General features: G+C 39.9%; 1 protein-coding gene across 1 annotated transcript in view; it reads left to right on the forward strand.

Moving 5' to 3' along the window:
- The window catches only part of KLHL32 (kelch like family member 32), a 408,910-nt gene that overhangs the window by 339,389 nt on the left and 46,641 nt on the right, over nucleotides 1-22,880 (forward strand). Inside the window, exon 8 of the mRNA XM_053712067.1 lies at nucleotides 19,381-19,439. Coding sequence (XP_053568042.1) covers nucleotides 19,381-19,439 — 59 coding nt within the window. The remainder of the gene's footprint in view (nucleotides 1-19,380; nucleotides 19,440-22,880) is intronic.

Here is a 22,880-nt window from a genome sequence, read left to right on the forward strand (position 1 = left end):
AGGTTAATTAGGGAGCATGTAGGGAGCTTGTAGGGTTAATTTTAGCTTTAGTGTAGTGTAGTAAACAACCCCAAGTATTGATCTAGGCCCATTTTGGTATATTTCATGCCACCATTTCACCGCCAAATGCGATCAAATTAAAAAAAACTTTAAATATTTCACAATTTTAGGTTTCTCACTGAAATTATTTACAAACAGCTTGTGCAATTATGGCACAAATTGTTGTAAATGCTTCTCTGGGATCCCCTTTGTTCAGAAATAGCAGACATATATGGCTTTGGCGTTGCTTTTTGGTAGTTAGAAGGTCGCTAAATGCCGCTGCGCATCGCACGTATATTATGTCTAGCAGTGAAGGAGTTAATTAGGTAGCTTGTAGGGAGCTTGCAGGGTTAATTTTAGCTTTAGTGTAGAGACCAGCCTCCCACCTGACACATCCCACCCCCTGATCCCTCCCAAACAGCTCACTTCCCTCCCCCACCCCACAATTGTCCCCGCCATCTTACGTACTGGCAGAAAATCTGCCAGTACTAAAATAAAAGTTTTAGGTTTTTAAAAAAAAATTAAAAAAAATTCTTCTGCTGTGTAGGACCCCCCTTAGCCCCCAACCTCCCTCATCCCCCCCCCAAACAGCTCTTTAACCCCCCCCCCCTCTGCCTTTATTGGGCACCATATTGGGTACTGGCAGCTGTCTGCCAGTACCCAGTTTGAAAAATAATAATGTATTTTATTTTTTTAAACATTTTATTTATTTCTGTAGTGTAGCTGCCCCCCCCTCAACATCCAACCCCCCACCCTCTCCCAGATGCCTTGATTTCAAAATCCCACCCTCCCCAGTCCTCTCTCCCACCCTCCAGATCTACAGCATATTAATGCTGTTTTGATAGACATCACGTGCACGCGCGCGCCCGTGCACGCGCACGCACCCGGACTAGATCCCTCCCCCCTCCTCCACCAATAACTGCCCACCCGCCTCCCTGGATGAGCTCCCACCCACCAACGATAACGGCCATCGGTAGCCAATGCAGAGGGCCACAGAGTGGCTCTCTCTGCATCGGATGGCTAAAAACAGTTATTGCAGGATGCCTCAATATTGAGGCATCACTGCAATAACATGAAAGCAGCTGGAAGCTATCAGGATCGCTTCCACTGCTTTCAAAGACCAACGACGTATGGGGTACGTCCTTGGTCATTAACTGCATTTTTTTGCAGGACGTACCCCATACGTCGTTGGTCGTTAAGGGGTTAAACGGATACTAAACCAAATTTTTTTCTTTAATGATTCAGATAGAGTATGCAATTTTAAGCAACTTTATAATTTACTCCTATTGTCAATTTGTCTTCATACTCTTGCTATCTTTATTTAAAAAGCAGGAATTTAAAGCCCATTTTAGGTTCAGCACCCTGGATAGTGCTTGCTTATTTGTGGCTACATTTAGCAAACCAATAAACAAGCATAACCCAGGTCGGAACCAAAAATAGGTCGGCTTTTAAGCTTTTCTTTCATGCTTTTTAAATAAAGATAGCAAAAGAACAAATACATTTTGATACTAGGAGTAAATTAGAAAGTTGCTTAAAATTGCATGTTGTATCTGAACCATGAAAGAAAAAATTTGGGTTTACTATCCCTTTCATTAAGACTGATGCCTGAGGAGCGACGTAGATGCTCTGTACAGCTTGAGAAAATAAGCCCCTTATTCCAAATTTGTGAAACACTAGGATTTATAAGTGTAACAAATAAAGGGGACTTTCAGTCATGAACTTTAAAATACTTCATGCTAAAAGTTCCTTTATTAGCCTGTAGCGTATGCCGCGCAGAGCGCCTCAGGCTGCCCGCAGCAGAATGCTATTTTTTCAATGAGGTGATGTTTCCACCTCTTAGCCAATAGCAGTGCAGCCCAGTTGGCATTATTATAGCTAGCAGGCTATTGGCTAAGATCACCTCAGTGATAAAATAGCGTTATGCCGTTGAAGGCCTAAGTCGTTCTGTGCGGCATACGCTGTAGACAAATAAAGGAACTTTCAGCATTATTTTATATTTCATGACTGAAAGTCAACTTTATTTGTTGCACTGGTAAATCCTAGCATTTAAAAAACTAGAAGATTTACCATCACTTTAATATAGTATACAGTAAACTCTGTTAACCAGAAATCAAGCAACCAGCACTCTCAAGCAACTAGAAAAAACCCCCAGAAGATACTGTAAAATTAACACTAATTTTGCTCTGCAGCTTTCTTTCTCTATCGTGGGCTCTCGAAGGTGAAAGCAAGCCCTTTTCATGCCACCAGACCCTACATAACTGCTCTTTTAAGTTGTGAGCACAAGGCAGTCTGAGAATTAGACATCACGCTGCCACTGGGTGCCCGGGACTGAACGGAGGTGGCATTAATATTAATTAATAATTTGCTTTTATTTACTGTATTTCAATATTAATATCAAGTAAATACAGCGTTCATAGTATAGTATAGGTTATAGAACTAGTCCTTTTTTTTTTTTTTCCAAAATAGCTTTATTTGAACAAAACAAAAGAACAAAGTAACAACACAGTACAGGGCATTCTAATGAAGACAATGAGACAAGGTTGTAGAGATGAAAGAAATTAGGTTCAGTAAGGTCTGAACCACAATTATGGTTTGTCTCGTCTGTGTGTCAAAAGAGAACCCCAAAGGGTAATATAGCAAAGTCTATATATTGAGTCCAGTGATGTGCCGGCTTGGCCAATCTAGACTAGTTCTTTTTTCTTTTAATGTTTATATTGTCTTTTCCTTCAATTTTCAGGAAACTTCACAAGGTGAAAAGAATTGTGAACATGAATCATTTTAACAGTGCTTTGTAAACTTATATGATTCACAAATACTGGATATTTCTGAAATACTTTTTAAAACATAACTAATAAACAAATTAAACTTTTAGTTAGAAAAAAGCAGGGTCTGTGAAAGGACTCTGGATATGAGAGATAAGAATGTGGGCCTACTAAGAGAGGGGGTAGGTGCAGTGATAAAAATGGAAGTGCTTTATCTTCTAGTAGTTGACTGAGTGGGTGAGAGAGGATGAAGGGAAGAGAAAAAAAAAAGAGGTGGGGTGGTGGGCTGGGCAGTTACGAGGACAAGGGGTTGCCTGTTCTGAGTCAGTAGAGTCCAGGAGTTAAAAGAGGGACAGAAGTCTGGTCTCACCAATGGCATCCCAGGGTTCCCAGATTAGAAAGTGTAGGTCTTGTTGAAGTTTAGAGCTATATATATAGCTTTCCATTGATCTGAGATATGTGATAAGGTTAATCAGGCTCTGCCAGTTTGGGGGGTTAGGATTTTTCCAATTCCTGGCTATTGAGAGTTTTGCCGTCATCAGTACTGTGATTAGCAAGCAGCGTTTGGGGAGTATCTGTTTGTGTAGTTCAAGAAGGAGGAGTGCAGTTTCAGGGGGCAGACTCTCGGTGTTAGGCCTATTTTTAATAGTAACACTCAAGCAACCGGAATCTACCAATCCCCATGGGTGCCAGTTAACTTGGAGTTTACTGTATTTTGATATTTATTCACAAAAACTTTTTTTCAGTTTCTTGTCAGATCTTTATACACAGTAAAATTACTCAGAATGGGAAATTACTGCATATCATGCTAAACAAAGTCATTAGACCCCCCCCCCCCACTACATTATTAAGGGTTCTTTCTTATTTAAAGTAGTTAGGAAATGGGGATAATCTATATGTTTTATTATTTTTAATTGTGGATCAGTTGAGTACATCATTCTACATTTATACATAATTAATCTCCTCATTAAGTCCTTTTGGTTTTAGGCTTCTTAAAGTGACTATCCATCTACACTCCCTTTGTAGCAGTTGTTGGCCATGGTTACCCCCTCTACCTTCCAAATCTACTTTCTCTAAACCAACAAATCTTACGTTTTCTGAATTTCTCTCATGAAAATCCAAGACATGGCGGGTTACGCTATTTGTTTTCTCCATATGTATTATTTCCCTCTTATGTTCTTTAATTCTCTCTTTCAGCTCTCTATAAGTTTTGCCCACTTAGTAGCTATATATTCTATATATGAGAGGTTTATTTGTGTGTGTACATGTTTATAAAACTAAAGTGTGATTTTCTGCATATTATGCTTCATTCAGATGGGTCAATTTATGAAGCAGCGGATGCTGCTTCCAACCCACTCCGCTTCTGGTCCGTCTGAAGCAGAAGTTAAGAAGCAGCGGTCGTAAGACCGCGGCTCCTTAACTCTTCCACCACCTCTGAGGCGGCAGACAGCACTGCTGTTTGGCCGCGAATCTGCAGGCGGCAGCATTGCACAAGCATTTCACAATGAATGATTGTGCAATGATAAATGCCGACAGCGTATGCTGTTGGCATTTAGTGATGTCAGGCGGACATGCTACGTTACAGCGGATCATGTCCGTCCACATCTTAATAAATTGTGTAAGAGTGTAAGTATTTCAAACTGCTTTGCTTGTAACATACTTCAGTGACATAAGAAACAAAGATGAAAAATCATCCAAGCTGAATACAAGGTTTTGCACGACAAATGTGGGTTATGAAAAGACTGTTGTCAGTAGTGAAACTGTTTTAAAGGGACGTTAAACTGTTGGCCACTGCTACAATAGCACGGTTACTATTCACCATGTTATATTTTTTTTTTATTCGTCAAAGACATAATTTTTATTACAGACAGGCCTAGATTCCAACCGGTTAAATAAATGTTTTGCTGTTTTTAAATGCAGAATCCTTTAAATCCCAGTTTTTAAAATACTTTGTGCTGTTTAAACTCATAAAATACTGTACATTAGATCCACCACTAACCCTAAAAAAATGGATTGTGCGGGTGATTTGAACCCAAAACGGAAGAGCGCTTGTGGTTGACACCAAGAACTGACAGAACAATGTGTGATATCTGCACACTGCCTGTGATAGTCTTGACTGAACACATTCAGGATGCAGGTATCAAGGCATCTGAGAGAACATTCAGTGACGATTAGCACACGAGCGCCTGTTAGACAGAAACTCTGCTTGGAAACCATCCCAGAAATCAATTTTTATACTGAACTACATGATACACCTACAATTTCAGCAATCTCGTACTGTAAGACGTTTTGTTCCTTCAACAGGCTGAAAATTTGACCGACTTTCTTTAATGACAAGTCAATTTTTTTACCTATGTGTAAACACATACATTTTTTTATTTACTAAATATTTTAGTAATATTACATCAAATTACATGTAAATTTGTATTGCAGATGTTGCCAATATCACATGGAATAAGAAATGGTTACAACACTAAAAAACAGTATTAAGAATAAATATGAAATTAATATCAAAATTACGATTTTTGGACTAATGGGTTTAATAATATGCCAAGGTACTCTATATCTGCATATAGAATATATATTTATTTATCTAAATATATTAATATAGATATATAGGTATAGATATATATCTTACAAAAAAATGTTTTTATCGATTTAAAAATAAAACATTTTCTTCTATGTGAAGAACATAAGAATGTAAAGTATTCCTATCACCTTTGGGTTTAGTGCAGTCGGGCTAGTGCAGTGTCAGGTTAGCGCATGAGCGATAACAGTTTTTTTTATTTCTTCTGTTAAGTGTGATCAGTCCACGGGTCATCATTACTTGTGGGATATTATCTGCTCCCCTACAGGAAGTGCAAGAGGATTCACCCAGCAGAGTTGCTATATAGCTCCTCCCCTCTACGTCACCTCCAGTCATTCTCTTGCACCCAGCAACTAGATAGGTCGTGTGAGAGGACTATGGTGATTATACTTAGTTTTATATCTTCAATCAAAAGTTTGTTATTTTAAAATAACACCGGAGTGTGTTATTACCTCTCTGGCAGAGTTTGAGGAAGAATCTACCAGAGTTTTGCTATGATTTTAGCCGGAGTAGTTAAGATCATATTGCTGTTTCTCGGCCATCTGAGGAGTGAGGTAAACTTCAGATCAGGGGACAGCGGGCAGATGAATCTGCATAGAGGTATGTAGCAGCTTTTATTTTCTGACAATGGAATTGATGAGAAAATCCTGCCATACCGATATGTCATGTATGTATATTTTACACTTCAGTATTCTGGGGAATGGTACTTCACTAGAATTACACTGTAAGAAAGACATAAAGCTGTTTAATAACTAGAGATTATGTTTAATGTTTTTGCTGGAATGTAAAATCGTTTTCATTTGCTGAGGTACTGAGTGAATAAATGTTTGGGCACTATTTTTCCACTTGGCAGTTGCTTAAATCTGTTTTTTTCTGTCAGTTTCTGTTCTCCCTCACTGCTGTGTGTGTGGGGGAGGGGCGCTTTTACTATGCATCAAATATTTCAGTCAGCAGAGCTGTGAGAATTATAGTTTGACTGAGATAAAAACGTTTATTCTGTAATTTGTTTCCTGCTTTCAGAAATTGTTATCTTTGCTAATGGGATTAAACCTTTGCTAAAGTTGTGTTGTTTAATTGCTGAGGGGAACAATCCTTTGCTAAAACTGTATATTCTGACAAAGATTGATGCTATAACTTAATTATTTTAACTGTTATAATTTTTTTCTGTGCTTCTTAAAGGCACAGTTCGTTTTCATATTATTTGTAAATTACTTTGAAAAGTATTTTCAAGTTGCTGTTTATTTGCTAGTGTGTTAAACATGTCTGATTCAGAGGAATATCTCTGTGCTATATGTGTTAATGCCAAAGTGGAGCCCAATAGAAATTTATGTACTAAATGTATTGATGCTACTTTAAAAAACAGTCAATCTGTACAAATTGAACATATTTCACCAAACAACGAGGGGAGAGTTATGCCGACTAACTCGCCTCACGTGTCAGTACCTGCATCTCCCGCTCAGGAGGTGCGTGATATTGTAGCGCCGAGTACATCTGGGCGGCCATTACAAATCACATTACAAGATATGGCTACTGTTATGACTGAAGTTTTGGCTAAACTACCAGAACTAAGAGGTAAACGTGATCACTCTGGGGTGAGAACAGAGTGCGCGGATAATGCAAGGGCCATGTCTGATTCTGCGTCACAGTTTGCAGAACGTGAAGACGGAGAGCTTCATTCTGTGGGTGACGGTTCTGATCCAAATAAACTGGACTCAGACATTTCAAATTTTAAATTTAAGCTTGAGAACCTCCGTGTGTTACTAGGGGAGGTATTAGCGGCTCTGAATGATTGTAACACAGTTGCAATCCCAGAGAAAATATGTAGGTTGGATAAATATTTTGCGGTACCGACGAGTACTGACGTTTTTCCTATACCTAAGAGACTTACTGACATTGTTACTAAGGAGTGGGATAGACCCGGTGTGCCTTCCTCACCCCCTCCTATATTCAGAAAGATGTTTCCAATAGACGCCGCCACACGGGACTTATGGCAAATGGTCCCTAAGGTGGAGGGAGCAGTTTCTACTTTAGCAAGCGTACCACTATCCCAGTGGAGGATAGCTGTGCTTTTTCAGATCCAATGGATAAAAAATTAGAGGGTTACCTTAAGAAAATGTTTGTTCAACAAGGGTTTATATTGCAACCTCTTGCATGTATTGCGCCTGTCACGGCTGCAGCAGCATTTTGGTTTGAGTCTCTGGAAGAGACACTTCAATCATCCACACTAGATGACATCACACACAAACTTAAATTCCTTAAGTTAGCTAATTCATTTATTTCAGATGCGGTAATACATTTAACTAAACTTGCGGCTAAAAATTCAGGATTCGCCATTCAGGCACGCAGAGCTCTGTGGCTGAAATCCTGGTCAGCTGATGTTACGTCTAAATCTAAATTGCTTAATATTCCTTTCAAAGGGCAGACCTTATTCGGGCCCGGCTTGAAAGAGATTATAGCTGACATTACAGGAGGTAAAGGTCATGCCCTGCCTCAGGACAAGGCCAAAGCCAAGGCTAGACAGTCCAATTTTCGTTCCTTTCGTAATTTCAAAGCAGGAGCAGCATCAACTTCCTCTGCACCAAAACAGGAAGGAGCTGTTGCTCGCTACAGACAAGGCTGGAAACCTAACCAGTCCTGGAACAGGGGCAAACAGGCCAGAAAACCTGCTGCTGCCCCTAAGACAGCATGAATTGAGGGCCCCCGATCCGGGACCGGATCTAGTGGGGGGCAGACTTTCCCTCTTCGCCCAGGCTTGGGCAAGAGATGTTCAGGATCCCTGTGCGTTAGAGATCATATCTCAGGGATACCTTCTGGACTTCAAATCCTCTCCCCCAAGAGGGAGATTTCATCTGTCAAGGTTGTCAACAAACCTAACAAAGAAGGAAGCGTTTCTACGCTGCGTACAAGATCTTTTATTAATGGGAGTGATCCATCCAGTTCCGCGGTTGGAACAAGGACAAGGGTTTTACTCAAATCTGTTTGTAGTTCCCAAAAAAGAGGGAACCTTCAGGCCAATCTTGGATTTAAAGATCCTAAACAAATTCCTAAGAGTTCCATCGTTCAAGATGGAAACCATTCGAACAATTTTGCCCATGATCCAAGAGGGTCAGTACATGACCACAGTGGATTTAAAGGATGCTTACCTTCACATACCGATTCACAAAAGCCATTACCGGTATCTAAGGTTTGCCTTTTTAGACAGGCATTACCAGTTTGTAGCTCTTCCATTCGGACTGGCTACGGCTCCAAGAATCTTCACAAAGGTTCTGGGCACTCTTCTGGCGGTACTAAGACCGCGAGGAATTTCAGTAGCTCCGTACTTAGACGACATACTGATACAAGCTTCAAGCCTTCAAACTGCCAAATCTCATACAGAGATAGTACTGGCATTTCTAAGGTCGCATGGATGGAAAGTGAACGAAGAGAAAAGTTCTCTTTCCACTCACAAGAGTTCCCTTCCTGGGGACTCTGATAGATTCTGTAGAAATGAAGATTTACCTGACAGAGGACAGGTTAACAAAACTTCAAAGTGCATGCCGTGTCCTTCATTCTATTCAACACCCGTCAGTAGCTCAATGCATGGAGGTAATCGGACTAATGGTAGCAGCAATGGACATAGTTCCTTTTGCACGCCTACATCTCAGACCACTGCAACTGTGCATGCTAAGTCAGTGGAATGGGGATTACTCAGATTTGTCCCCCACTCTAAATCTGAATCAAGTGACCAGAAATTCTCTTCTATGGTGGCTTTATCGGCCACATCTGGCCAGGGGAATGCCATTCAGCAGGCCAGACTGGTCAATTGTAACAACAGACGCCAGCCTACTAGGTTGGGGCGCTGTCTGGAATTCTCTGAAGGCTCAGGGACTATGGAATCAGGAGGAGAGTCTTCTTCCAATAAACATTCTGGAATTGAGAGCAGTCCTCAATGCTCTTCTGGCTTGACCCCAGTTAACAACTCGGGGGTTCATCAGGTTCCAGTCGGACAACATCACGACTGTAGCTTATATCAACCATCAGGGAGGGACAAGAAGCTCCCTAGCAATGATGGAAGTATCGAAGATAATTCGCTGGGCAGAGTCTCACTCTTGCCACCTGTCTGCAATCCACATCCCGGGAGTGGAGAACTGGGAGGCGGATTTCTTAAGTCGTCAGACTTTTCATCCGGGGGAGTGGGAACTTCATCCAGAGGTCTTTGCCCAAATACTTCGACGTTGGGGCAAACCAGAGATAGATCTCATGGCGTCTCGACAGAACGCCAAGCTTCCGCGCTACGGGTCCAGATCCAGGGATCCGGGAGCGGTCCTGATAGATGCCTTGACAGCACCATGGACCTTCAGGATGGCTTATGTGTTTCCACCTTTCCCGATGCTTCCTCGATTGATTGCCAGAATCAAACAGGAGAAAGCATCAGTGATTCTAATAGCGCCTGCATGGCCACGCAGGACTTGGTATACAGATCTGGTGGACATGTCATTCTGTCCACCTTGGTCGTTACCTCTGAAACAGGACCTTCTGATTCAGGGTCCTTTCAAACATCAAAATCTAACTTCTCTGAAGCTGACTGCTTGGAAATTGAACGCTTGATCTTATCAAAGCGTGGTTTTTCTGAGTCAGTTATTGATACCTTAATACAGGCTAGGAAGCCTGTTACCAGAAAGATTTACCATAAAATATGGCGTAAATACCTATATTGGTGCGAATCCAAAGGTTACTCTTGGAGTAAGGTTAGGATTCCTAGGATATTGTCTTTTCTACAAGAAGGTTTAGAAAAGGGGTTATCCGCTAGTTCCTTAAAGGGACAGATCTCAGCTCTGTCCATTCTGTTACACAAGCGTCTGTCAGAAGTTCCAGACGTTCAGGCTTTTTGTCAGGCTTTGGCCAGGATTAAACCTGTTTAAAGCTGTGGCTCCACCATGGAGTTTAAACCTTGTTCTTAACGTTTTACAGGGTGTTCCGTTTGAACCCCTTCATTCCATTGTTATAAAGTTGTTATCTTGGAAAGTTCTATTTTTAATGGCTATTTCCTCGGCTCGAAGAGTCTCTGAGTTATCAGCCTTACATTGTGATTCTCCTTATTTGATTTTTCACTCGGATAAGGTAGTTCTGCGTACTAAACCTGGGTTCTTACCTAAGGTAGTCACTAACAGGAATATCAATCAGGAGATTGTTGTTCCATCCTTGTGCCCAAATCCTTCTTCGAGGAAGGAACGTCTTTTGCACAATCTGGATGTAGTTCGTGCCCTTAAATTTTATTTACAGGCAACTAAAGATTTTCGACAAACGTCTTCCCTGTTTGTCGTTTACTCTGGTCAGAGGAGAGGTCAAAAAGCTTCTGCTACCTCTCTCTCTTTTTGGCTTCGTAGCATAATTCGTTTAGCTTATGAGACTGCTGGACAGCAGCCTCCTGAAAGAATTACAGCTCATTCCACTAGAGCTGTGGCTTCCACTTGGGCCTTTAAGAATGAGGCCTCTGTTGAACAGATTTGCAAGGCTGCAACTTGGTCTTCGCTTCATACTTTTTCCAAATTTTACAAATTTGACACTTTTGCTTCCTCGGAGGCTATTTTTGGGAGAAAGGTTCTTCAGGCAGTGGTTCCTTCTGTATAAAGAGCCTGCCTATCCCTCCCGTCATCCGTGTACTTTTGCTTTGGTATTGGTATCCCACAAGTAATGATGACCCGTGGACTGATCACACTTAACAGAAGAAAACATAATTTATGCTTACCTGATAAATTCCTTTCTTCTGTAGTGTGATCAGTCCACGGCCCGCCCTGTTTTTTAAGGCAGGTAAATATTTTTTAAATTATACTCCAGTCACCACTACACCCTTGGCTTCTCCTTTCTCGTTGGTCCTTGGTCGAATGACTGGAGGTGACGTAGAGGGGAGGAGCTATATAGCAACTCTGCTGGGTGAATCCTCTTGCACTTCCTGTAGGGGAGCAGATAATATCCCACAAGTAATGATGACCCGTGGACTGATCACACTACAGAAGAAAGGAATTTATCAGGTAAGCATAAATTATGTTTTTCAGCACACGCTATAGAAGTCTATATACAGTTGCGATGCATCCGAAGCCCTGAAGTTAGTGTTGCATCGGTCTTTTGCACTCACGCTAACTTTTTACTTTCAACTTGTAATATGTGCACTAATGCGGCTGCAATAATTTTTTATTTGAGTGCAGTTGACACATGAGTGAAAAAATAAAAATAAATGGTGCGGTACTTGTAATCTGGCCCTATTTGTTTATGCAATTTGAAATCCAGATGTCCTGGAAATATTAGAGATATAACTTGTACTTATTACAAAAAATAAAAAGCTGTTTTTCTTTCCTAAGATATGGAGAGTCTACAATGTCATTCAATTACTAGTGGGAATATCACTCCTGGTCAGCAGGAGGAGGCAAAGTTCACCACAGCAAAGCTGTTAAGTGTCACTCCCCTACCCATAATCCCCAGTCATTCTCTTTGCCTCTGTCAATGGAGGAGGTGAAGTTTGGTGTCTGAAGAAATGAATTCCTTTTTCGGGTACTTTTCCCTGCAAGCAAGGATTTGAGTCCACGTCAATCTCTTCAGTAGAGTAGTGGTGGCTTTTAAGCAGTTAGAAAGTTGTGAGGTAGTACTTGCTTTGTTTCCTAACACATTACTGTCCATGGTACAGAAAGCCAGAGTTGGTTACTCTGTTCTTTCTTTTTCTATTGGTCTCTGTAAGGAGTATGTGTCCTTTCAAGCCTTGTGAGCTGTCTTCCTGCCAAACAGCTAGACTGCAGGTAATTGCTTTTGCCTTCTAGTTCTTGGAGACTTGCACTTCAGAAGAATATGTCATATGCAGTAGATGGGGACATTTTTAAAATACTTTATACAGGATTTTCTTTGGCAGTGGGTAGGCACATTATGTATGTTTAGATTAGGGGGCCTATTTATCAAGCTCCGTATGGAGCTTGATGCCCTGTGTTTCGGCTCGCCAGAAACACAAGTTATGAAGCAGCAATCTAAAGACCGCTGCTCCATAACTTGTCCGCCTGCTCTGAGGCGGCGGACAGAGATCGCCCGAAATCAACCTGATCCAATACAATTGGGTTGATTGACACCCCCTAATAGCGGCCTGAATCTGCATTGGGCGGTATTGCACCAGCAGTTTACAAGAACTGCTGGTGCAATGATAAATGCATAGAGCGTATTCCTTCGGCATTTATCAATGTGCAACGGACATGATCCGCAATATCGGATCATGTCCGATCGCACTTTAGTAAATAGGCCCCTAGGGGTTAATCTTCCCTTTATTGGGACATTTTTCCTCTTTTGGGCTAATTTTGTTGAAACACTTTATTAGTATATGTGTGGCTTACTTATAGAGAATAGCCCAATCAATCTTGGAATAAGGGGAAGCAATCAAAGAAACCCTCAGCTGAGTCTAAGTCAGCATGAAGGCTTGACCCCCGATCCGGGATCGGATCAAGTGGAGGGCAGACTTTCCCTGTTTTGTCAAGCGTGGATATGAGATGTCCCAGATCCTTGGGCTGTGGACATAGTATCTCAGGGTTACAAAATAGAATTCAAAACTTTCCCTCCCGGGGCGGATTCCTCCTCTCAAGATTATCTGCAGACCAGGTAAAAAGAGAGGCATTCTTTACCAGTGTTCAGGACCTTTCCTCCCTGGGAGTGATAGTTCCAGTAAGGGAACAGGGTCTAGGATTCTATTCAAATCTGTTCGTGGTTCCCAAAAAAGAGGGAACCTTTCGACCCATTTTAGACCTAAATTGTCTCAACAAGTTTCTCAGGGTACAGTCCTTCATGTTCCCATCCACAGCGATCATCACAAGTTCCTGAGATTTGCCTTTCTAGACAAACACTTTAAGTTTGTGGCTCTTCCGTTTGGCCTTGCCACAGCTCCCAGAATTTTCTCAAAGGTTCTGGGGGCTTTCTTGGCAGTGATCAGGTCTCGGGGAATTGGAGTTACTCAATACCTGGACGACATATTGGTTCAGGCGCCATCTTTTCAGCAAGCAAACTCTCTTTCAACAAGCAAACTCTCATACAGAGATCTTGTCGTCTTTTCTACATTCACACGGATGGAGAATGAATCTGGAGAAGAGTTTCCTTGTTCCAGCTACAAGGGTGGTTTTCTTAGGAACCATAATAGATTCCCTATCTATGAAAATTTTTCTGACAGAGGTCAGAAAATTGAAGATTCTTTCCTCTTCCCTCTCTCTTAAGTCTACTGTTTGGACGTCAGTAGCTCAATGTATGGAGGTAATTGGTCTGATGGTCGCTTCTATGGACATCATTCCCTTTGCTCGATTCTATTTGAAAGCTCTGCAGTTATCATTGCTCAGACAATGGAACGGAGACCATTCGGATCTGTCTCAGAGGATATATCTAGACCACTCGACAAGAGACTCTCTCCCATGGTGGCTTGCTCAGAAGCATCTGTCTCAGGGCACATGCTTCCGGAGACCTTCCTGGGTGATTGTGAACACGGACGCCAGCCTGATAGGCTGGGGAGCAGTCTGGGACTTGTTAAAGGCGCAGGGACTATGGACTCTGGAGGAGTCTACTCTCCCAATAAACATCTTGGAGTCGAGAGCGATTTACAATGCTTTGATGGCTTGGCCTCAATTGTCTTTAGCCCAGTTTATCAGGTTTCAGTCGGACAACATCACCTCAGTGGCTTACATCAACCACCAGGGAGGAACTCAGAGTTCCTTAGCCATGAAGGTGGCACAGATTATTCAGTGGGCGAGAGCTCACAATTGTTGTCTATCTGCCATCCACATTCCTGGAGTGGACAACTGGGAAGCAGATTTTCTGAGCAGACAGACATTTCATCCGGAGTTGTTCTCCAGGTTAACCCTTAAATGGGAGGTGCCAGAGATAGATCTGATGGTGTCTCGGCAGAATGCCAAGCTTCCAAGGTAGGTTCAATGTCAAGAGATCCTCAGGCCGCTCTGATAGATGTTCTGCCGGTTCCTTGGGATTTCCGTCTAGCATACCTGTTTCCTCCATTTGCACTCCTTCCACGAGTTATTGCTCATATATACAAGAGAGAGCATGGCCTCGCAGGATCAGGGTCTATTTCTCCATCCAAATTTTGTTTCTCTGAAGCTGACTGCTTGGAGATTGAACGCTTAGTTCTGTCTAAGCGTGGATTTTCTGAGTCGGTCATTGAGACCATGATCCAGGCTCGCAAGCCTGTTACTCAAAAAATGTACCATAAGGTATGGCGTAAATACCTTTATTGGTGTGAATCTAAGGGCTACTCTTGGAGTAGGGTCAGGATTCCTAGAATGTCTTTTCTCCAGGAAGGTCTGGAGAAAGGGTTGTCAGTCAGTTCTAAGAAAGGTCAGATTTCTGCATTATTAAGTTGCTATCTTGGAAGGTTTTGTTTCTTATTGCTATCTCTTCTGCTCGGAGAGTTTCGGAACTCTCGGCTTTGCAGTGTGATTCACCTTATCTTTCATGCAGATAAGGCGGTTATTCGTACTAAATTGGTGTTTCTTCCTAAAGTGGTTTCTGATAGAAATATTAATCAGGAAATTGTTGTTCCTTCTCTCTGTCCCAATTCTTCTTCTCATAAAGAACATCTGTTGCACAACTTGGATGTTGTGCATGCTCTAAAATTCTACCTACAGGCGACTAAGGATTTTCACCAGTCTTCTGCCGTGTTTGTTTGTTTCTCAGGAAAGCATAAGGGTCATCTCTTTCCCTCTGGTTGAGAAGTATGATTCGTTTTGCTTATGACACTTCTGGACAGCAGCCTCCTGAGAGAATTACAGCTCATTCTACTAGGGCTGGCTCCTCTTCTTGGGCTTTCAAAAATGAAGCTTCTGTGGAACAGATTTGCAAGGCTGCAACTTGGTCCTCTCTGCATACTTTTCCAAATGTTATACTTTTGCCTCGGCTAAGGCCTCTTCAAGTGGTGGTGCCTTCTGTTTAGGTCTGCCTGTCTTGTTCTCCCTCCCTGTTAATTTTTGTTCTGGGTATTGGTTCCCACTAGTAATTGAATGACGTTGTGAACTCTCCATATCCGGAAAGAAAGAAAATGATCAGGTAAGCGTACATTTTTTTTTCTCCTCCTTAGACACATTTTATTTGTTTATTCTTTACAGTTTACAATATAGACTTTAAACAAACATCTTGCACACATCAAACAGATTACAAACTCAGGGATGTAATCCCTTCTCCCCTGCTGTCTCTGATTATGAGATACATTCAAACAATGTAAGATACTATGTAGAGAAGTGACCGATATTTTATAATATGGTGAAAATGTTCTAGCTATCTAGTATCTATCTATTCTCGTTCAATGACAATTGATAGGTATTATTAAATAAATGTTAATAAGCCAGTAACACAGGGTCAGGGTACATTTTATGTGTATTATTAAAACAAATCTTAGCTTTAAATATTTATCTGTACTTGTATTTAGTTTGTACATCACAATTACATGCCTGCTCTCATGTGTTAAAGGGTCACAAAACCAAAATAATGATCTCATGATTCAGATAGAGCATATCATTTTAAACAACTTTACAATGTGCTTCTGTTATCAGTTTTGCTTCATTCTCTTTGTATTTTTTTTTTTTTTTTTTTTTTTTTTGTCTGAAACAAATTTTATTTGTCTGTGCACTTATCTAATTTATATAAATATTCAACAGTGGAGTAAATTAGAAGGACATAAAGTATGAACTATATATAAAAAAAACTGCCCATGATAGCTTTGGACATGCTATGGAGCTTAAAGGAACATAAAACAGTGCTAGATTGCAATATAAAATGTTAGTTATATATAGTAAAGCAACTTTACAATACACTTGCATTATTTATTGTGTCACCTTTCCTGTAATTTAAAATAGTTCTGTGTTTTCCCAAATCTGAGCATTAGTAGTGCACATTACAGTCTTATGGGTCCTTTATGGGGAGAGATAAGACAATATATTGCAAAGCAATACAAGTTTTGCTAACAATAGGAAAGTAACTAGCTGTGTCTACTCCAGTATCAAATCTGGATTGTATCCTCAAAAAAAGGCAAGTGGCAGGGGAAGTTTGACTTTTGAAAAACAAATGCATGAAACAGTGTTAATGCATTCCACTAATGTTCACACTTACTCAGTATGTTAACTTATAGCCATACTGCAAAACAAATCTTGTAATTAAAAGGTGTTTTAAGTAAATTGAAATTTTTTTTTTTTTTCTTGTCTAAATGTTTATAAACTGACATCTACGACATATAGACTGCTGGGCTACAGGATTTGATTTTTGGCCTCTCTAAGGAGCGTGGAGCAATTACAATTTTTACAGAAAAGAAATATATTTTTAGAATAAAAAAAGTAAAATAATAAAAGTTTATTTACTCTGCATAATTCACTGTTTTACATTGCAATCACAAAGTGTTTCAAATTAATTTTAATGTATCTATATTCTTTTTTTTTTTAAAGTAAATTTTTATTGAGGTTATAAATTGTAAACAATATATATAAAGAATCATACACAAAGTTGACAAGAAACAAAGTCAGACACTAACCCATAGCGTAATGTAATCCTCCACACAATGTTATAGATATTGGGTATTAAAGAAAAACCTCCATTTTATATATTTCTACAGTAAATTCCTCTCTTAGTACAATAAGCCTCTTTTGGGCCTAAGAAGATTCACATAAATTAGAATTAACTCTAAGGGGTTCAGTATCTAGTAGATAATGGCTTGGAAAGGCATAAGCAGCATGCTATATTGTAATATAATTATAACAGTGAAACCTCATTTTTTAGTTGTACCTTATGTGTGGCTCTGTGTGCACAATTATGTTATATTTACCAACCCTATCAACTATATATCAAACCAAGGGAGCAATACAATATAGACCAACATTAGATTATCATAATATAGTACAAACATACTAGAGTGCAAGAGGACATGGGACTTATTAGTGAGAATAATACGATGATAAACTTAATGTCCAAAAATGAATATTTAGAATGTCAGGGAAGGGCAAATCTAAAGTTATAACTCAAAACACCCACAATTAGACAGCTTTAACATACTGAATTATCTGTATATGGGATCCTAATGTGACCATTTCATGTCTAAAGAGTGCATGTTTCTAGCTATAGTCTGGTTTAATGGCGGGCAAAATCAGTATCCTAGAAACCCATAATATTAGGAGCAGCATACAGTTAGGCAGAACATTAGTTAAGTGCAACAATATATATCATAACAATGGCTGTCATATAATCAGGTACTAAATATATTACAATTAAAGTTCAGCCGGAGCTGTCCATTGCATAGTATAAACTGCTGCGTATTGTAGCACTAGGAGAGTCATGCAGAAATGGTTGGCCTTGTATCAGTCCGGTATTGCCAAGAATGTACATCACCCTACTCCGGATCTCCAGGATCGCATCGGATAGCTAACTTTCACTCCGCATCCCATAGCCACTCTCAGAATGTCTCTAGGGGAGGCTGCTTCACAAAGCATAATGTAATCATGAACAACAAGGCCACGCTTCAGCGAAATGAATATAGGGGCGGTAGGTAGGAGCTCCGTGCCTGTCAAGAGTGCGCTCAGCCCGGTTCCTACTCTCTCTTGCTGTGTAAGTTCCGATTGCTCTCGATTATCGATCACATTGTGTGTGACACATATACCTCGGTCTGGGAATGACATCCTCCCCTCGCTTTGTAGTGACATAGCCGGACTTTGCTGGAGGCCCGCATCGGGAGCGTGAGTTTCCAATCCAAGTTCGGCAGTACAATTGCTAGAAAGCTGCGATACAGCTGTCTCTCGCAACATGGCGCAAAAGCTAATTTCGAAGTTCGTCAGGATTTGCTCCAAAACACTAAGTATGCCTTCCATTGTCATGATGTAATCTCATAGGAGATGTTATCCCCCCTCAAATGTAGTTTGCAACAGAGAGAGGAATTTCTTCAGCGCAAAAGGCTGACTAGTTCGATACGTTAGATCGATGAAAGGGGGGGTTGGGAAAGGTATAGGCTGCTCCAAGGCCTCTGTAACGCACCTTCCCTGATCAGGTCTGCATGTTCTTGTTGGACAGAGAGAGTTAGATTGATCTGATCCCTGAGTTGTGACGATCACAGATCCCTTAGGAAAAGTCAGATCGGCAGGTCTCAGAAAGAATAATCAGCCGTTTATAACCACAACAAGGTGGAGCACTACTTAACAGCAGCCATCTTATTCGGTGGTCGGACACGCCCCCCTCTTTGTATCTTTTATTGAATGAGCAGCAATGCACTACTGTGAGCTAGCTGAACGCATCATGAATGCCAATGACAGCACGCATATATATGCAAACACCAATAAGCAGCTAGCTCACAGCTCCTAAGTCTACCTAGATATGCTTTTCAACAAAATATACCATAAGAACAAAGCAAATTAAATAATAGAAATAAACTGGAAAATTGTATGCTCTAGCTGAATCATGAAAGAAAAAATGGGGTTTCATGTCCCTTTAATGATATATGTTCATATGCCAGGCATGGACCATTATTTAACTCTGTGAGAGACATCTAATGGCACACAATCGTGCACCTGATCGTATATAAATTAGCCTTAGGCCTGTCCCATTTCAGAAGGGTTTTCTTGCAGTGGCCTACAGATATATTAGTATTATGTAAGTAATATATATTTATACTCATATGTGTTTCCTAGAAGGCTGATGCCATGATGGCTGAATACAAATATTCAAACATTTGCTTAAACATAATGCCACCTATTAATATGCCAAACCATTAGCCAATTAATAAATAAATATATATACACATGTATATTTATTTAAACATGGCTAACATTTGGTAGATTATCAGTCAGATCGAGACCTACAGTACCTGCTTGTTAAGCATATAAGTATATGTGAAATTATACAATCGTGGAGCACATAACAGCATTTTACTATTCTATATTGTCTCCAAAGTTTTGCACAAAGTTTCAAAGAAAATAGCCTTTTAGTTAATTGTGTGTTTTCTTAATTGTATTTCAGGTGGAGTGACTAATACTGCACAGTACCAAAACAGATTAATGGTATACGACCCAGCGCAGGTAAGTTCTCTCAAGTGTAACATTAATAACATAGGCTACAGTTATTCAACTAAGGGGTATCAGTTACAGGGTGATAGTTAATGGTCTTAAGTTAGATAAATATAAAAATGTTCATTACATGAGGAATTAACCCCTCATATCTACCACTTTGGTATGTTAAAGGGACACTCAAGTCAAATTAAACTTTTATGATTCAGTTTTAAAAAAAATCCAATTTACTTCTATTATCAAATTTTTCAAAATCTTTTTAAATACATGCTTTCAGTGGAACAAGCTCCTACTGAGCATGTGTTCAGGCTCACACGGTATATGTATACTAGTCTGTGATTGGCTGATGTATGTCACATGGTACAGGGGGCCAGAAAATTGGAGAGAAAATAAATTTGACAGTAAAAAAATTCTACTGCTTATTTGAAATTCAGAGGAGGTGCTATTGCATTGTCTTTTTATTATGTACTTGTTAATTATGCAATTCTACAGTATTTAGTAGTCCTTTAAAGGGACACTTAAGTCAACATTTCCAATTAACTTCCATTATTACATTGTGCACAATCTTTTTAAATGCACACTTTCTGAGGTAACACCTGCTACTGAACGTGCATGAGATCACAGTATACATGTGTATACAAATAAAGGTATAACAAACTCTGCTTATCCATTACTACCAATTCAATTTAAAAAACCCATACACTACTTGTGGTAAAGATAGCTAAAAAATAAATATATATATATATATAATTTGTTGATTGGGGTAGCCGTGTTAGTCAACTGATTTAGATACCAAAATGACAGGAGTATTGCATTGAGCAATGATACTTTTTTATTGGACTTACTATACATTTTAAGTAGACAAACTTTCAGAAGAATTGCTTCCTTTCTCAAGTCTGAAGAAATGCTAACCAATTCAATGGAATTTACAGATTATATATTGAAAAACAGGATGGCTAAAAGGACAGAAAAAGTTAAATTTATCAATCCATGGTGGTCAAGGCGTACATATTCGCCCCTGTCCACCCAAGCTCTCCTCTGGCGAGCAGCAGATTATCATTTTCATTTCAAATGTGTTTCTTTCAATGGTGTTTTTGAAGTCTATGAGAATCTTGATTTTGAGGTTTTGGGTGAAGTGGTCAGTTTGGGTGAAATATTGACCAACAGGGGTACAGTATTTTGTTTTGCAGTGATTCATCCGAATGTGCAGTTTTTTGCTTGTTTCTCCAATATAACATCCCACTTTACATTTGTAGATATACATAAATATGCCCCTTTAATATTAAAGGATTTATTCTTGTGATTTGGTGTGCTGTTTTCACAAATGTGTTGAAATAGAGGTTTATTGCAGCGCTTTGTTCCTTTCTGAATGTTCTATTTCTCAAGGGGTAGCTTCCTGTGGACTAGTTTCTGTTATAGGTTAGGTGGTTGTCTGAATACCAGGATTGGAGGTTGTGGATTTTTTTTTGTATGTGGGATCCTCTGTGAGTAGTGACTGTAAGTATTTTATGATTTTTCATATCCCTTCCAGAGCAGGGGTTAAATTTGACTACTAGTGGGACACGTGATATGTTTTTCTTTTCCCTGTATTGTAGCAAGTGTTCAGGTGGATTATTGAGGGTTATTTTTTTATTTATAACCTAAGCCCCTTTATGAGGTTTATTGACACCTCCCTCCTCTCCCTGGACTCGGACATCTGCAACACTTTCTGTCCTTTTAGCCATCTTGGCCTCCATTACATATAAAGCGTCGCCCGCAAAAGCCGGAGACGCCAGATTTTACGCGATTTTGGTATTACATATATGGCGTAGCATACAAGTTACGCGCGTATATTTCACCCGTCGCTCTCAATTTTTACTCCCATAGGCTAACATGGGACCGCATCGTAAATCGGTATCCAATATCCAGCGCAAGGCCTTACGTGGCGAAAATGGAGAAATCTTACTCCATTTTTACCTCGCCATAAAAGGCAGCCATAGCAGGCCTTGCGCTGAGTATGGGAGCACCGTAACTCCATAAAATGCCTGCAAAAATAAACTAACACCTACCACATGCGCAATGTCTATCTACCTGTCAACCGCAATCCCCCACCGCAATAACTAATAAACTCTATTAACCCCTAAACCGCCATAGCCCACACCGCAAGTAATAACTAAATTATTAACCCCTAAACTGCCATAGCCCACAACGCAATTAACCTATTCAAATATTAACCCCTAAACCGCCATAGCCCACATAGCCTATTAAATGTATTAACCCCTAATCTGCCGCCGCCAATGTCGCCGCCACTATAATAAAGTTATTAACCCCTAAACCTAATTCTAACCCTAACACCCCCTAACTTAAATATAATTTAAATAAATCTTAATAAAATTACTATTATTAACTAAATTAATCCTATTTAAACTAAATACTTACCTATAAAATAAACCCTAAGATAGCTACAATATAATTAATAATTACATTATAGCTATTTTAGGATTTATTTTTATTTTACAGGCAACTTTGTATTTATTTTAACTAGGTGCAATAGTTATTAAATAGTTATTAACTATTTAATAGCTACCTAGTTAAAATAAAGACAAATTTACCTGTAAAATAAAACCTAACCTAAGTTACAATCACACCTAACACTACACTATCATTAAATAAATTAAATAAATTAACTACAATTACCTAAAATTAAATACAATAAAATAAAATAAACTAAAGTACAAAAACAAATACTAAATTACAGAAAATAAAAAAAATTACAAGAAGTTTAAACTAATTACACCTAATCTAAGCCCCTTAATAAAATAAAAAAGCCCCCCAAAATAATAAAATCCCCTACCCTATACTAAATTACAAATAGCCCTTAAAAGGGCTTTTTGCGGGGCATTGCCCCAAAGTAATCAGCTCTTTTACCTGTAAAAAAAGATATAAACCCCCCCCAACATTAAAACCCACCACCCACACACCCAACCCTACTCTAAAACCCACCCAATCCCCCCTTAAAAAAACCTAACACTACCCCCTTGAAGATCTCCCTACCTTGAGCCGTCTTCACCCAGCCGGGCACAAGTGGACCTCAAGAGCAGCAGAAGTCTTCATCCGATCCGGCCAGAAGAGGACATCCAGACCGGCAGAAGTCTTCATCCAGGCGGCATCTTCTATCTTCTTCCATCCGGAGCAGAGCGGGTGCATCTTGAACACATCCGACGCGGAGCATCCTCTTCCATCCGACAGCGACTGAAGAATGAAGGTTCCCTTAAATTATGTCATCCAAGATGGCGTCCCTTCAATTCCGATTGGCTGATCGGAATTAAGGTAGGAAAAATCCTATTGGCTGATGCAATCAGCCAATAGGATTAACCTCGCATTCTATTGGCTGTTCCAATCAGCTAATAGAATGCGAGCTCAATCCTATTGGCTGATTGCATCAGCCAATAGGATTTTTCCTACCTTAATTTC

Source organism: Bombina bombina, chromosome 4, assembly GCF_027579735.1.
Source record: "Bombina bombina isolate aBomBom1 chromosome 4, aBomBom1.pri, whole genome shotgun sequence".
In the NCBI taxonomy this organism is placed as follows: Eukaryota; Metazoa; Chordata; class Amphibia; order Anura; family Bombinatoridae; genus Bombina; species Bombina bombina.